We start from the raw sequence: 18,391 nt of genomic DNA on the forward strand, positions 1-18,391 counted from the left end.
TTAACCTTAAGCTTATACGTTGTCACTGTTGCACAAATCCATCAATAAATTATGTGTATAATCCATAATAACGCTTCCTCCAGTGAAAAAGTGTTCTGATCTGAATCAGGAGAGAAATCTGCACAGATCAAGCAGCGTTTAAACAGCTCTAAACTAATATGTGGCTGGATTTGGATGTGAGAGACAACAGATGATGCACTTTTTCACTGGAGGAAGCGTTATTATGGATTATAGACTCGTATTTTAGACATTAAGAATGTCTTAATACTGGATTTGTTTCAGCTTTTGTCTTCTCCAGATGTTAACTGATGGACTGGAGTGCTGTGGATTACTTGTGGATTATTGTGATGTTTTTATCAGCTGTTTGGACTCTCATTCTGACGGCACCCATTCACTTGCAGTGAGACACTGATGCAATGCTACATTTCTCCAAACCTGATGAAGAAACAAACTCATCCTGATCTTGGATGGCTTGAGGGTGAGCACATTTGCAGCAAATGTTAATTGAACTATTCATTTAACATACATATTAAACATTATGAAATATAAAAACAAGTGAGTGAGCAAATGAGTAAAATCTAAGTTTATTTAATTTTAGAAAAAGCAGCAAAAAGTGTCTTACATATATATAGTATCCATCAACAAGCCTTTCAATGAGGCAAAACCAAATCATATTCATACAGCGTAATAGTATGAGGAAAGATTCAAAGAAGCAACATGATTCAGAGCGAGACTGAAACATGTTCATGTCCATCAGTACCCTGTTAGGATGATGACTGAATAATATACTTATTGACCGATGATCATTAATTATTACGGCGCTGTGGATCCATGGTGAAGCTTCTGTTACAGGAAAAGTGTACATTATTTAATGCTTAAAAAATTAAACAGAAAAAAACAGACCACAAATGAGCAAAAATGGACAATGAAAACATAAATCTTCAAAAATCTTTATCAGTATTTATAAATCATTATGCAAATGGTGCATACTTACAGGAACTGAGTTATATTTAGAGAAACACTATTATATAGAAATAAGAAACAGTATGCTGTAAACTTCCTGTTTACAGATTACAATCACAGGAAGTTGAAATTTCAGCTCATCTCATATTTCTGGAAAACAACTAAATCACTTTAAAGTCGATGTGTGTCATTAATAGGTGGCCTGACGTGTCAACGTCTGACTCAGCCAATGACATGACTTTGGGGGCGGGACTATCTGTGTGACTGACCAATGGCAGAAGGGAGAACATGTTCATGAAAGCAGTCTTTTGACGTTCCATTTGATGAGGTTTATTAACTATATTTGCATCTAAATATTTAAGGTGGTTATCAAATTTGTTTCATGTTATGGAATAACTGACTGAAATGAGGACCAGACCATCCACTGTCACATAAATGATGTTTTGAAATGGTCAAACATGGAGGGATGAAGATGGCAAAAGTACATTCAGAACTGTACACGAGCAAAAGAAAAAGTCCCTAAAAGACAGTTTCATTGAAAGCAATTCTACAAGCTGCAGATGTTCTTTTTACAATTTATTCTATATGCTATATACACTAAAATAACACTATTCAGGCTGAGAGAAAGATTACTGTCAGATAAAGGCCATCGCCACACTGATACGAGCTCTAAAAGGTGCTGCAAGCAATAATTTTAACACAATAATACATATAAAATCTTACTACAACCTGGCAGATATCAGTGAAACACGTGCTGTGAGAAATCACAGAACTAGACTGCAAAAAAATAACAGAAAAGAGCCAATCAGAAACCCTCTCCACCTGTCAATCATATCTTTGGAGGGCGGGGTTTAAAGATTTAAAGGTTTTGCAGCACCTTTAAGATCTGACAGCAGATCCTCTCAGATGGCACAAGAGTTCCACATTGCGACCTGATCTCGTGTTCAAAATGTAAGAAGCGACACTTCTGTGGCACAAGTTCTTTCTTGAATTCTTGAAAAAACACAGAGACTAAATATGTTCAGAAATCCTCTTAAATCAGCCACAGTGATCAATACTACTGCTGGTCATGGCTGCGGAATAGACACAATTAACTCCCATAAAGCACTGCTGTACATGACGCATATAGCTCAGTCTAGATACATAGTTAGATAGATAGATACCCTTGCAACTGCCTAGCAACAGTCTAGCAACCACCTAGAACATCCAAGCAATTGCCTAGCAAAACCCTAGCAACGCCCTAGCAATTGCATACCAACACTCTATCAACCACCTAAAACACCATAGCTACTGCCTAGTAAAACCTTAGCAATGCAAAGCAGCAATTAAAGGGTCAATTAGTAATGACACTTGACTGCCTAGCAACACTCTAGCAACTGCATAGCAACACTCTAGCAACCACCCAGCAACAAAAATAGCTGAAAGCAGCAATTAAAGGGTCAATTAGTGATGTTACTTTCGACTGCCTTACAACACTTTACCAACCACCTACAAATACCCTAGCAACAACCTAGAACATCCTAGCGACTGCCTAGCAATTCCCTATCAATTGTATCGCAACACTCTATCAATCCCCAAAAACACCCTAGCTATTGCCTAGAAAAACCCTAGCAATGCCCTAGCAACACACTAGCAACCACCCAGAATACCCCAGCAACGCCCTAGTAACTGCATAACAACACTCTAACAACCACCCAGAAACACCCTAGCAACTGCCTAGCAACTCTCTAGCGACCACCCAGAATACCCTATCAATTGTTTAAATTGTCTAATAAATATCTATCTATCTATCTGTCTATCTGTCTGTCTGTCTGTCTGTTATTAATAATATGATATTAATTATGAATATCAAGTAACAGCAAAAATGCCCACCCCCAATCTTTGTTTACCATGTATCTGCAGCTATTTGTGCTGCAATGCAAGTGTGTAGTGATAAATCATCTCACATGTTAACCAGGAAATCAGGATGCAAATAATATTTCTTCATTTACTGTACTGTACGTAATCTTATTTTTTTGAAAGCTTCAGTCGCTGTACCATGAATGAGAAAAATGATTACATTCACTGATCACATTATACAGGTTAATAAGTGTAACGTTACTTATTTAATAAAAGAGTCCATAACAAAATAACACCCTCAGTATTTGTTTTCAAGCACCCGGGTGCGCATCTAAATAGTCTGTCAACTTACGACGAGTTATACTCGCGTCGTGGAGTGTCCGTGCGGGAGGCCCGTGCTGCTCGGGGTGCTGTTCCCGAACACGTTGAATGGGTTGTGATACGACGGCTGCATGCCGGCAAAAGAGCTGGGAATCATGGTGATGGTGTTCGGCATCATCAGCGGCACGTCATCGGGCGAGCGGCGCAACGTGAGCGCGTAATCCGGAGGACAGGTCAGCCGAATCATGTCGTGGCCTTGCAGCGAATCGCAGTCGTGATCATGGTCAAGCTGCTTCATCTGCAGGGACATCAGCTCTTCACTCGGCACGCGGGGAATGTCGTTAGCAAGATTTCTTGGTGGACTGTGCCTGCGACTCGACTCCAGCCGGTGTTTGTCCTTCTTGTAGTAGAGCGCTGCAAATGCCAGGATGTTTAAGAAGAGCAGAGACGCACCGACGGCGATCGTCACGCTCAGCTCGGTCGAATAATCTCGCGCTTCGATGATAACCGTCCCGTCGCCGTGCTCGGATGTCTTCTGCTGATTCGACATCTGTTTGGTGTTGGCCGGAGGAGCGGGTGGATGGCGGGTGGTCGAAGGCCAGAGTTTGTTGGACAGGCGTTTGGTGTAGGAGAACGGCGTAGTGTCTTGCGGTGGGATTTTGGTCGTCGATGAAACGTACTGGAAGAGTTCGTTGATGTTGTGTAGGTGCGGCACTAACTCCAACCAGAAGGCGATCTTGGTGGCCCTGTAGTGGTCGCGGACGCGAGGCTTCAGGCCGATGTGCAGGTACAGCTGGTCTTTAGGGTTGTACTTAGACCAGGCCACCTCCTCAAAGCGGTTCGGTTTAGTGTGGATGAACTTTGTGTCTTGAGGAACCGGCTGATTCGGGTCTCTGTGAAGTAAAACAAAACATGTTAAATTAGTAACATCTGTACCATTGTTGATGCTTTACTTTGCATTTTTTTAATTCATTCTTGTAAAATATTGAAATGACGATCTGATCAGATTCAGAAATATAAACAGCCGAAAGCAGCAATTAAAGGGTCAGTTAGTGAGGTTAAGATCGACTGCTTAGCAACGCCCTTGCAACGGCATAGCAACACTCCAGAATACCCTAGCAACACCTTAGCAACAAAATAGCTGAAAGCAGCAATTAAAGGTTCAATTTGTGATGTAATGTTTGATTGCCTAGCAACGCCCTAGCAACTGCGTAGCAACACTCTAGCAACCACCCAGAATACCCTAGCTGCCTAGCAACACCCTAGCAACAAAAATAGCTGAAAGCAGTCATTAAAAGGTCAATTAGTGATGTTAATTTACACTGAAAAATGAACCGACTTTAACTGATAAACTGACGGTTTTCTATTGTCCTCCTGCATTATCAGCACACGTTTTTCCTGTTTAACACTGTAAAGCTGCTTTGACTCAATCTGTATTGTATAAAGCGCTATTTAAATAAAGGTGTCTTGACTTGACTTTAGCAACAAAAAATTTCTGAAATCAGCAATTGAAAGGTCAATTAGTGATTTTACTTTCCACTGCCTAGCAACACTTTAGCAACCACCCAGAATACCCTAGCAACACCCTAACAACAAAAAATAAATGAAAGGGTCAATTAGTGATGTTACGTTTAATTGTCCAGCAAAGCCATAGCAACTTCATACCAACACTCTAGCAACCAACCAAAATAACCTAGCAACTGCCTAACAACACCCTAGCAACAAAAATGGCTGAAATCAGAAATTAAAAGGTTAAATAGTGATGTTACTTTTGACCATCTAGCAACGCCCTAGCAACCACCCAGAATACCCTAGCATCTGCCTAGCAGCATCCTAGCAACAAAAATAACTGAAAGAAACAATTAAAGGGTCAAATTGTGATGTTACTTTTGACTGCCTAGCAACTGCATAGCAACACTTTAGCAACCACACAGAATACCTTAGCAACTGCCTAGCAACACCCTAGCAATAAAAATAGCTGAAAGCAGCAATTGAAGGGACAATTTGTGATGTTACATTTGACTGCCTAGCAACACCCTAGCAACCACCCAGAATACCCTAGCAACTAGACAGAATACACAGAATACCCCAGCAACTGCCTAGCAACACCCTGGCAATAAAAACAGCTGAGAGCAGCAATTAAAGGGTCAATTAGTTATTTTACTTTCGACTGCCTAGCAACACTCTAGCAACCACCCAGAATACCCTAGCAGCTCCCTAGCAACAAAAATGGCTGAAAGCAGCAATTAAAGGGCCAATTAGGGATGTTACATTTGATTGCCTAGCAACACCCTAGAAATTGCATAGCAACACTCTGGCAACCACCCAGAATACCCTAGCAACTGCCTAGCAACAACCCAGCAAACACCCAGAACAATCTCTCTCTCTCTCTCTCTCTGTCTCTCTCTCTCTCTCTCTCTCTCTATCTATCTATCTATCTATCTATCTATCTAATTGTATTATTAATTTATAAACTAATATATTAATTTATCAATTTAAATACTTTTAAATCAAGTTAAACAAAATAAAGTCATCCTGCAGCCCTTATGTATTTATACAGGTGCTTATGTATTTTCTGTGCTAATTAGCTTTATTAGAATGTAAACATATGCATCTTACTCACCCAGTTTTGGCAAAGTTCGTCCAGTACGTCATGACCACGGCGCTCAACATTATGTCATTCTTGGAGAAGTTGCAGTTGAAGAGATCTGTGGGGCCGATCATGGGAATGCCGAAAACGTACGGAAGCTCATCTCCGTGTGCCGAATCGGCCCAGGCTGGCTTCATATCGCTCTGGCAGTGGTGATAAAAGGCATAAAAGTACGTGGGCGATCCGTACTGCGCGTGCAGGTCCGCTGTAGCCACGGCCGGCGCCACCCACTGGTGATCCGTGAAAAGTGCGACCAGTGTTTTCCGCCGCATCTCCGGGTTTTCCCTGTCCGCCCAGTCCGTGTACATGAACTTTATGGTTTCCCGCAGGGTGTCCTTTCCTTCCGGGTAGCCGTACAAGTGGTCGACGAATTCTGATATGGCGAACTCAAAGTCGTTGCTCGTTACTCTATCCTCGCTGTCTAAGATCCCGTCCACGAACTTGTACCCTTCGCCCTGGTTGACTCCAAGCATTATATCGTAGTTCAGGAACTCTCCTTGCTCCATGAGGATCTGTGGGTCGTCCGGAATGACGTCTCCGTCGATCACGGGTCCGAAGGCGATGTGGTATTTGGCGGGGGTGATGTTCTGCTCGATCAGCTCCTTGTAGTTTTTCTTTTGGAGGCACTCGATCAGCTCGACCGTGTCGTCTTCATTGCAGCCGACCTTCTCGGCCAGCATGCGCGTGTATTTGGCCGGCTGGTAGTTGACGGCCCAGCTGGAGAGAGCCGTCCCGCTCTGAATGATCGCTTTCTGAAACAGATCTGGGACACAAACACTCACTGTCAGAGTAATACAACATTTAAACATTTAAATATCATGATTATTTATTAGCACTGGGAAAAAAAACTATTCTGATAAAAATTACAATTGCAATTTAAAAGAAGTCCAGGTTTGCAGTGCATGTTATTCTGTATGTCAATTATAACAATAATTATATCAATAATCTTGTGATTATATATAAATATGGCTACAATATATATATATATATATATAGAGAGAGAGAGTTTATATTTAAAAAAACAATAAGTAATATTACTTGTAATATTTCACTGTAAATTCAAGTATTTTTTTCTGATAATTTTTTTTTGCAATTTAAATAAATATTATTATTATTATTATTATTATTAATAGTAATAATATTATGTAATTATACTACTACTACTACTACTAATAATAATAATAATAAAATAATAATAATAATTATTATTATTATTTATTTGTATGTATTTAAATAAAACTAATAAAATAAAAAAACAAAATAATAAAATAATAAAACATTAAGAAATAGTATTATTGCAATAGTTCACTGCAAAATTAAGTATTTAACAAACAAAATTATATAATAATACTTTTATTTTACATACATACATACAGTAAATTGTAAAACTGTAAAATTCCAATACTAAATTACAATATTTATGGATGTCTTAATTTCTTCATTTTTAAAAGTTAAACCATCAAACTTATATTTTGATTGAAAACCCTCCCTGTTCTAGCTTGTACTATTCTGAACAATATCTGAAACTTTGCATTTCTAGCACTTTAATTGAACTGAATTGAATTGAATTTCTTTATTGTTATTGTATGCATACAACTTTCATTGTACCCACCAACACTTCTCGTGTTTATTGCTTTTTTAAGATGAATGGCTTGTTGTGTTTTTCATTTGTATGGCGCTTTGGATTAAAAAAAAATTAAATACAATGAAAAACCCCAGGGAGCTATTAAAGCTTCTCTTTTGTTGATCAGCTCTTCTCATTACAGGTTTGAGAAGATGGTTTTCGTATGTTCCCAAATGCATGTTATAAACAGTGTTGGGAGTAACGCGTTACAAAAGTAATGCATTACAGTAACTGATTACTTTTTGCTGTAACGCAGTAGTGTAAGGCATTACTAATCAATTTTCAGTAATATTTTACTCGGTACATGTTCAGTAGCGCATGCGTTACAAGTTACAACACACTTTTAACCCAAAATTTTATTGTAAAAAAAAAAAAACGCAAGACATTAACGAATCAAAAATGCCGCAAGTAAGTTCTATTTCTGGTTCGTGGTCAGTCAATAGCCACGTGTGGTGTCCAAGTTTGTAAATAGAGACTAAACGACAGCTTTTGATATATTTGTTTGGCGATTTATTTCATTCATCTCCCTCTCGCTGGTGGAACTTTGTATTGTGTGACGTAGTCCAGTGAAGGCGTGTTTACGGCGGGTTTTACAGGAGTGCCGCAAGGCTACTGGCCCGACAGTGGAAACGCGGCATGATTTCGGCCTCTGTGCTCGAGGTCCGAGGCTATTAGCCCCGCCCGGCTCGCTGTAAGGCGGCTCGCACTGGCCAGTGGAAAAGCGGCTAATGGGTGAAGATGGCAGAAGACTGAACATGCACGAGATGGACGTATGCGATATCGCCCTCTACTGGATGTAAAATGCGATGCAGTACATTTTGTCATTTTAGAATGTTAAGTATGGTAACACTTTAGAATAGGGAACACTTATTCACTATTAACTACAAATTTTCCCTCAATAAATTCCTAATTTGCTACTTATTATTAGTTAGTAAGGTAGTTGTTAAGTTTAGGTATTGGGTAGGGTTACGGTAATGTAGAATAAGGCATTAATATGTGCTTAATTACTACTAATAAATGGCTAATATTCTAGTAATATGCATGTTAATAAGCAACTAGTTAAGAGACCCTAAAATAAAGTGTTACCTTAAGTTCTACTTCTGTAGTTATTTTGGTGAAAGTAACTCAAAAGTAATACAGGAGTCATGTAACGCATTACAATTCTGAGACAGTAATATTGTAAGGTACGGAATTACTTTTAAATAACAATAACAAGTAATCTATAACGTATTACAGTTTGGAAGTAACTTGCACAACACTGGTTATAAACGACCAAAACTCAAGTTCTGACAAGTTTGTGTGGAACAGCATTTACTGTGAATTTACTATGCAAATCATAAAGCTCGATTTCAGTATTTTGATCAATCGTGCAGCCCTATGTATTCATACGATTCAGCTTAAGATCTCCAGAGACCTTCAGAGTAGTGCGAGAGGGTCAGCAGACTGACGCAGGAGGCTCCTGCTCCGGAGCCGAAGATGGTCACTCGCTCCGGATCGCCGTTAAAAGCCTGAATGTTCTCCTTCACCCAGCGCAGAGCCTGGATCTGATCCAGCAGACCGTAATTCCCTTTGGCTGCTTGATCGCCTGTGCTGAGGAAACCTGAAACACAGAGACAGCTGAGAGATCAGGAAACGCTGCAGTGGACACATGTTTGGATATTCACAGGATTTTAGGCTGTTGGACACATACGCACATCTATAAGAGATTTATCTGGGATGATGCACATTTCGCTACTGATTTAGAATCACTGAATTAACTAAAACTACAACAAACAAACAAACAATAAATATGTGTGTGTGTGTGTGTGTGTTTGTTAACTTAAAAGAAAATATTTAAAAAAAAAACTTTAACGAAGTACTTAGATAAATTTTATTTACTAAAAATAAAAAATAAAATGAATTCAAAAAGAATAAAAACTACACACACACACACACACACACACAGATATATATATATATATATATATATATATATATATTAAACATATATTAAAAAGACAAAACAATACATTTTCGTTAACTGAAAAAAGTAATTTTATTTCAGTTAGATGACAAGCCAGCATTTCCCTTTATAGTTCATTTGAACAAAGTAGTAAACAAACCAAAATAAAAATGAATAAAAAGTATATTAAAATTATATAATATTATGTAATATATCAATTATATAATTTGTAAATAAATAAATATGCCTAAAAACATAAAATTACTAAAACTTTAAAGTAAAATGAAAACATGAAAATATATAAAAAACTAAATCAGGATATTTATAAAAACTATAATAGCATATCAATGATACTACAAAATGTATTTCATATACAATATGAAACAATGTAAAAACATAAAAATATTGTTAACTGAATGTGACGAGAGGGGCGGGGCCGAGAGCCGTGGGAACGGAGCGAGGCCGGTGGAGGAAATGCTAATGCGCGACACCTGCGCCACTCACCGGTCTCGAGTCCCACGGAGGAGCTCCGGAAGGATAAAAGGAGGAGTGACGACCGTGTTGGACGAGAGAGGACCAGGCCTGGATTTTATTTTGTGTTTTGGTTCTGTTTGTGCGCGACAGTCGTCCGCGAGGGGCTGTCGCGCTATTTTGTGTGTATTTTATTAATAAAGTTTTGTTTAAATGTTCGCCGGTTCCCGCCTCCTTCTTCCCGACCTACGAACGTTGTTACACTGAAATAAAACAAAACACTAAAAAAGTAAACATTTTTTATTTCAATTATCAAGGCAACATTTCTCATTTTCATTTAATTGAAATTGAAGTACTTAACTAAAACCAAAACTGAAATAAAAATACATAAAATCTATATAGACACATTAAAAAAAAAAAAAAATAATAATAATTACTTACTTTAACTAAAATTAAAATGATAACAGAAAATATGAAAAACAAAAATAAATGTAAATATTTAAACAAAAACACAATAACAACAATATTATTATTGATAATAATAATAATAATAATAAAAATCATTTTAAAACCTTTATTTTTAAACGTTTCATGTCATATATGTCATCATACTGTAAATCATGAATTTATATATATTGCATATTAAATTTAGATGAACATACAGTAGAAATATAATTTCACAAAATCACAAGCTGCTGCACTAGCTTCTGCAATGAAAAATAATGCAGGTATTTCTCCAAACAAAACACGCTGGAAAACTGTTATAATGAACATTAACTCTTTAATTGTCTGTTCATTTCACTGGTCTTCAGCGGTTATTTTTCACGTCTGAAATCACCCGCACTCGTTCTGAATGCAAGTATCAGGAGAAGCTCAAGATATGAAATGACAAACTCAATTTCCCTTTGATCTGCGCTCGAGGATCAACACAATCGTCTGACGCACGCGTGTGGATGTGAGGAGCGCGGCACTAAACAGCTGTTAATGCGCTTAGACTTCCTTCAGCTCCAGTACGTTCACCTGGAAAAAACAAAAGTGCAGTGGATGCACAAGAGCTTGATTTTCTGTATGTTCTTTATTGATGGGCTTCATCCATCATGAGGACGCTGCATTATTAATTCCAGTGCACAAATAAAAAGCGCTTTGGCTGACCTTCACCTGTGATGCATATATCTCCTGACTCCAGGCCAGTGCTTGATAAAGGTTAATTGAAGTCCTCGTCGGTGATGTAGGACTTTCGACTGGGCAATTTATTCCTGAGCAATAAACACAGCGGAGCCCTTCAATGAGCCATGCAGCCATTACCACAAAGCCTCGGATGCTCTACACCTCGGAAAGTGCCTGCTTATCTATGACGGCGAAGCAGCTAAACGAGCTCTTTAACATCTGATGTCTAATGAGATGGATTCTGATGTCTTCTGTTTATTTTCTGGCAAAATGCTGTGAGCGAAGCAGCATTCATCACGCAATAAACGCGCCTTGTGTTGCTTGTTTTCTCAACACTAAATCTATCAGAGACGTTTTAAAGGCGGTTCAATTCAGTTCAGTTACTGTTTCATTGTTTAGCGTTTTTCACGATGCAAATCTTTGCAAAGCAGCTTCACAGAAAATGAAAGTTTCTACATTAGATTTAGGAGTTTATCAGTGGTGATTATGTCAAGGTGTTGTCCTTATGGCAGAAATGTACAGTTAGTTAATGACATGTGTTCAAACAAACACTATAAACAGCAATGATTATATGTTGCGATCAAACTTATAGGAAAATTTGGTAGTTCAGATGAGAAGAATTATTTACACTATAAAAATATAAAATATTGTGCATATTCACTTGACCTTTTTATTACTTACAATAAATATGAACTGAAATAAGATAAATTTTAAAAATAAATTAATAAAATGAAATGATTTTATTTCAGCTAGGCAACATTTCTCACTTCTTACTCCACACATCTATTAAATGTGCACAGTTTTCTAGTGTATTTCTTTAACTTCTCAGGTAATATCAATGGTATGAACTATTACAACAACAGTGGTTACATACACATATTTATTTACTTGTTTGATCAAAATGATTGCTAGGGACAATTTAGTAATCGCTGGATATTGGTAGGAGCATGTCATAGCGTCTCTACTAAACTCTACACCCTTGTACTTTAGTATCAGTGATATTCTACTATACTATACTACTATACTACTATAGTTTTTGTTAATATTATGAACTAGATTTAATTATTATATATTGTTTTTACTTTCATTTTAGTTAGAGTTTTATTAATTTAGCTGTTTTGTCATTTTTGTTATTTTTTAAAATGTCTATCCATCCATCCATCTGTCATCTATCTATCTATCTATCTATCTATCTATCTATCTATCTATCTATCTATCTATCCATCCATCCATCCATCCATCCATCCATCATCTATCTATCCATCCATCCATATAAAACATTAAAATGCATTTTTTGTTACTTGAAACAAAAACAAAAACTTATAAATAATAATACATTTAAAAATAATAAAACCAATATTTATTACATATATTGATTTATTTATTTAAAATAATTTATTTTAACAAAATTAATGTATTAATTTTTTATTAATTTTTATTTATTAATTTTAGTTATGTACTTTAAACAAAAGTTATGTTAAACTAAACTAAAATTAGAAATATTGCCTCTGCAACTAGCTGAAATAAAATAAATTCATTTTTTTTAATATTTCATTTCAAGTAAAACAATTTTCTCATGGTTTTAGACTATATAATGATAGCACAACAACAGCTAGTACTAACACACTGTACACATCTTGCTGTATTAATGTGGTTATTATTTCTGAAGCAATAAAACATGTTTAAAAATGCATTAAGTTTATAACTTGGGTTCGAAAACCCACAACTGGATTAATTTTGCACAATATGCATGTGATAAAAAAGGTGCACAAAAACTGAAAATGCATTAAAAAAAAACTATTTTTAGACAATCTTCAGTGCTTCAAAATAATATGTCAAGCATTTATACATACTTAGTAGGGCTGCGCGATTAATCGAAATCGTCATAAAATCGCGATTTGAGCTTGCACGATTTTCCGCGCCCCCGACCTCCCGCAGTATGCTATCCGAACCAATCAGAATGCAGCGCGCCTAAATGGAGCACGAGAACAGAACAGACCGGGCGGGCATACAAACGTAACGCCAGGTTCACACACTCCGTCTGTGGTGTGTATTTTTTCCGCGCCCATGTTAACGGATCAGAGCGTTCACACTGCACGCGATTGCGGTCCGGCAGTGCGCTCCAGGAGCGGTGCGTCTGCAGCAGTGCTGCGATCGTTTCCGCACGGAGTCTATTTCTGCTGTGCTGCACGCGCTGAATTAAAGTGACAGCGCATTATTCGCGGTAAAAATTAACATGGATTGACACGGAAATTTAGTAATTACACCATAAATGCACAGTAATTAAAGTCTACTGTTTCACAGTCAACATTCAACACATGGCTTTTTGGCTAGATTTAAAACAAGGAAAAGTGCACTTTTAGATAAACAAGGCAATCCTGGACACGGGATTTTTTTTGTTCTGCCATATATGTCTATTCTAGAGACATTTTGTTACACCTTTACTTAGTGATTATTTTGCCTTATGTCTGTTCTAGAGACATGTTACAGCTTTTTGATAAAGCTCTAATTGGTTTTCTTTTAGAAATATGTTTCAAATTCACACTGAATGCATTCATTACTGTAAAGTATGTCTGTGTGTGTCAAAATCGTGATTAAAATCGAAATCGCAAAATTGATCAAAGAAATCGCGATAGTTTTTTTTTTGTCCATATCGCACAGCCCTAATACTGAGATACAGAGTAAATTACAAACAATGGACAGACACACTAAACTGTGGCTATAATTAACCAATTAACCAGTGAGCATGTTCATACACTCCTCCTCCAGTGATAAGAACAAACAAACAACTACAGAAACTGGACTACAGTAAATACAGTTAAGAGTTCATCTGTTAGCGGGTCTAAACGGAGTGACTGGTTGCTTGAAATAAATGAAACTATGAAGTTTATTAATCCAGAAATGGATTTGTCTGGTGGATAGTTAATATACTGCAAACCACAACACTTTTTTTTCAAAGTAACAAAGCAGTAACATTTTTTAAAATAAATTGTATTCATCAAGGCCGCATTTGGTCTACACTTCAAAGAACTAAAATGAAAGGCGGATGGGGTTGTCCAAATTTTAAATGGTATCATTGGTCCTTTATTCTGCTCTCGGCTAAGAAATGGTTTGATCCTCGTTCACAGTCCTCGTGGAAAGAAATAGAGCAAGAGCTTATTTCACCAGTTCGTTTGCAAGATTTTTTTTGTTCTGGCCTTACGTATAGGAAGTGCTCATTACATTATGGACCTATACTTTCCTATACTCTCCAAATATTTAAAAATATTGAATCCCTTTTTCCATCTAAAACTATATGGCATACCCATACTCCCGTATGGCACAATCTGAATTTGCTTTCTGGTGGACAACCATTTGTACAGCCAACTTGGGCTTCAAAAGGTATTCTAACGTTAAACGATATAAATGGAGAGAAATCAATTTTAGATTTTCAAGACTTAATTGAAAGATTTAATATTTCCCGTAACACGTTATTTCTATATTTTCAACTTCGTTCTGCATTAAAATCTCAAAAGGTTCCTTGGGGTAATAATCTTCAAATTCACCCAGTGATGCAATGGATTCAAAATGCGCCAAGCATAGGAATTGTTTCTTATTTTTACCTTTGCTTTTCAAATCTTAATACAGATAAATTCCCTAAAGCTGGAGCGTGGTTATCCGATTTGACTCCCTATAATAGAAGCATTGAATGGGACACAGTGTGGGATAATACATTCCACGCGTCCTCAAACTCTAATCACAAATTCATTAACTTTAAAATTATTCAGAGAGCATATTTAACCACACGTATACGTTATGCTATGGGTATATCACCCCATCCATATTGCATATTTTGTGGACCAGGTTGCCTTGACACCTTGATACATATGTTATGGGACTGTCCAGATGTGCAAAAATTTTGGGACATTGTGCTTGATGTTTTATACAAGGTTATCAAGATTCGTTTTCCCAAAGATCCTGTTATTTTATTGTTGAATGATAATTCTCAATTTCCTATAAGTGAGAAAGAATGGAAATTTTGGCTAGCAGCTTTGACTGCGGCAAAGAAATTACTAGTTCAACGCTGGAAACCCCCTCATGACCTTTCTGCTAAGCACTGGATTCATTCCTTATTGGAAATACTATATCTGGAACTGTCTTCTGCACGGACTAATTACGCAAAGCCTGCTACTTTATCTATTTGGAAGAACTGGATTTCCATAGTCTCGAAGATTTTGGTCCTTTAATCTAAAGATGTCATTCTGTTGTTAATATTATTACCAATTTTGTTTGTATATATTTTTATATATATATTTGCTTTTATATTGTTTTACTTTTGTGTTTATGTGGGTCCTGCGGATGTGGGTCCATGGGGGAGGTTCTAGGAGGGCAATGGTTTATTTAATAGGTTTTCTCTCCTTTGTTGTAATTGTTGTAATGTGTGTTCTATCAAAATAATAAACAGTGAATTACAAAAAAAAAAAAGAAATAAGAGCCTATGGATTAACGAATTAAAAAATTAAACAAAAACATGTTCCTACAAACAAAACAATTATCCATATAGTTTTCAGGAACACACCCCTATACCCTCAAAGTTTCAGAAGAAACCATAGAAGTAACAGATCTTACCTAGTGGAGCTTTCAGGAACTTGCGCTCTATGCCCTGCTCTATCTGTGCAAGAGCGTGTGCCAAATAGTGGACAATGTTATTGACAGGCTGTGGTGTGCTCACAGTAGTGGACGTGGCACTCTGACCCTCGGCCTTCAATTCTTGCGGCCTAAACGTGAGAAAAACATCATCAGTTCGCACAATCGCAGGCACTGCTGTTAGCTTGTAGGAGCACCAGATTCTGTTTGAACTAGGGGTTCAATGGATTGTAGATGATCCGTGATCCGTACGGATCAGGCTGCACGGTTCGGCACGCATGTGATTCACGGATTAACGGTTAAGTTTAACATCATAGAGTTAAAGTTTATCATTTGCACATGTTTTGTCTTGCCAGTTTACACATTCAAGCAATTTTAAATCGTGCGCTATTTTCTGTGCGCTCAGCCGCTGCCGCACACACAGAGAGAGAGAGAGACACCGCGTGAACAGCGAATTGATTCCTCTTTCACATACACACAAAGTTATGTTAAAATACCCGTTTTAGCAAGTATTCTAGTAAACACAGTCAGTTATGTCCTTAGTAAAGGTAAACAGCTGAGAAAGAAAACGGATGTGTGTCAGTATTAGGTCTGTGCATTTGGTCTTAAAGAGACAGCAGCCAATAATAAATACCTGTTTCTGTCTGCTAATCAAATAACACCACAGCTCTAACAAAGATTAATCTGTATTTAACTTGTGCAGTGAGCACTATTGTGTTATTTTACACTTAATTATTACATTTCTGCACCTGAATGCTACTGTTACTGACTTTATTTGTAACTGTGTTTTGTTGTATTCATCTATGCTTGTAATTTGTGTAATTGTTCTTGTTTTATTACTAACTTGATTAGTTAGTGGTATAGAAGTACTTAAAGTAAGCTTTCACTAATTTATATATATATTTTTTGCTGATCTGAAAAACGATCCGTGACTCAAAATCCATAATATGATCCGAACCGTGAGTTTTGTGATCCGTTGCACCACTAGTTTGAACACAGAAATAAAAATAAACAGCTAACAGACATTAAAGTAAAATAACCTGTCTTTGACTCTGATGTGATTCTCATAAATCTCCATTGGCTCCTCTTCTCCGTTGATCAGCCCGTTCTCTTTGGACTGGGGATTTAGCAGTTCATAGTTCCCGTTTTCCAGTGCGGCTCTCCATGAGTTCCTGTCCAACACCTTTTCAGAGATAAGAGGCACAAAAAAAATAAAAAAATAAATTATATATATATATATATATATATATATATATATATATTGTGTATGTGTTTATGTGGGTCCTGGGGTGCGATGGGGGAGGTTCTAGGAGGGCAATGGTTTATTTAATAGGTTTTCTCTCCTTTGTTGTAATGTTTGTTTGTGTGTTCTATCAAAATAAAAAAACAGTGAATTACAAAACAAAATCAAGGCCGCATTAAATTGATGAAAAGTGATTTATAATGTAACAAAAGATTTCTATTTCAAATAAATGCTGTTCTTTTGAACTTTCTGTTCATCTGTGAATCCTGAAAAATAAAATGCATCACAGTTTCCACAAAAATATTACTGTTTTCATCATTGCTAATAATCAGAAATGTTTCTGGAGCATTAAATCAGCATATTAGAATGATTTCTGAAGATCATGTGACACTGAAGACTGGAGTAATGATGCTGAAAATACAGCTGCGCATCACAGAAATACATTACAGTTTAACAGATACTCACATAGAAAACAGCTGCTTTAAATTATAATAATATTTCACAATTTGTACAGTATTTGTGATCAAATAAATGTAGCCTTGCTGAGCAGAAGAGACTTTTAAACAGTAGTGTATTTCAGTTAAATTCAGGATCAGTTCAGTTCAGTTTTTACTGTACAGCATTTTAGAGAATATAAAGTAAGAAAGATGAAAAGAGAAGGGATGAAAAACAGTCTCTCACAACGACCTGAGGATGTAATGGACTTTCAGCCTTCAAATGAGCTCTGTTATCCGCAATCGCCAACATCTTCTGAGTACTTCAGTCCCTTACGCCTGTCTTTATGACAGAAATATTTAGCCTTGAGATTACATGAAATATCAGCTGAAAGGCTGAGACGCTGCAGCAGGCACACGAGACAGAGCTCGTTCAAACAGATCCTCCAGACGCTGTCGAGTCTTTATGTGGCTTTGTCTGATGTCGTTTCTCCTCGGACCTCCAGCCTTGAGTCCATCTGTCCCTGCTGGATCGTTTTGCCCATAAAAACACTCTGTGGAAATCTCTGAAGCACACGAGCCAGAGAGACGAGACAAGGATGTCCAGGCCTTGGATGAGAAAATATCCTGAAGCCACATCTAACCAGTCTAAAACAAATCAAATTTGAGTTTTGTGTACACTACTATTTTTTTAAAGAAGTCTCTTCTGCTCAGCAGGGCTGCATTTATTTGATCAAAAATACAGTAAAAATTGTGAAATATTATTATAATTTAAAACAGCTGTTTTCTCTGTGAATATCTGTTAAAATAGAATTTATTCCTGTGATCGAAGCTGTATTTTCAGCATCATTACTCCAGTCTTCAGTGTCACGTGATCTTCAGAAATCATTCTAATATGCTGATTTGCTGCTCGAGAAACATTTCTGATTATCATCAATCGTAATTATTCCACATTTTTGACTGGTGGTGCATGTTCAGACAATATTTGGTCATGCAAATTAATTGTGTATGTGTTTGAGCTGTGAATTTAATGATGGACCTGAGAGATGTCAATCTCTTCCATCCAGCTCAATAGTATAGAGATGCTTTGTTCAAAATATTACACCATTTC

General features: G+C 37.0%; 1 protein-coding gene across 1 annotated transcript in view; it reads right to left on the reverse strand.

The window, feature by feature from the left end:
- Positions 1–2,692: 2,692 nt before the first annotated feature.
- Positions 2,693–18,391, reverse strand: part of LOC107689337 (neuroligin-4, X-linked-like) — a 31,371-nt gene continuing 15,672 nt past the window's right edge. Inside the window, exons 4-6 of the mRNA XM_016487288.1 lie at positions 8,812–8,997; positions 5,747–6,536; positions 2,693–4,016 (exon numbers count right to left, since the gene is read on the reverse strand). Of these exons, the coding sequence (XP_016342774.1) occupies positions 3,161–4,016; positions 5,747–6,536; positions 8,812–8,997 (1,832 nt within the window). The 3' untranslated portion in view covers positions 2,693–3,160. The remainder of the gene's footprint in view (positions 4,017–5,746; positions 6,537–8,811; positions 8,998–18,391) is intronic.

The sequence above is a fragment of the Sinocyclocheilus anshuiensis genome, unplaced genomic scaffold (genome assembly GCF_001515605.1).
Source record: "Sinocyclocheilus anshuiensis isolate Anshui unplaced genomic scaffold, SAMN03320099.WGS_v1.1 scaffold1335, whole genome shotgun sequence".
Classification (NCBI taxonomy): domain Eukaryota; kingdom Metazoa; phylum Chordata; class Actinopteri; order Cypriniformes; family Cyprinidae; genus Sinocyclocheilus; species Sinocyclocheilus anshuiensis.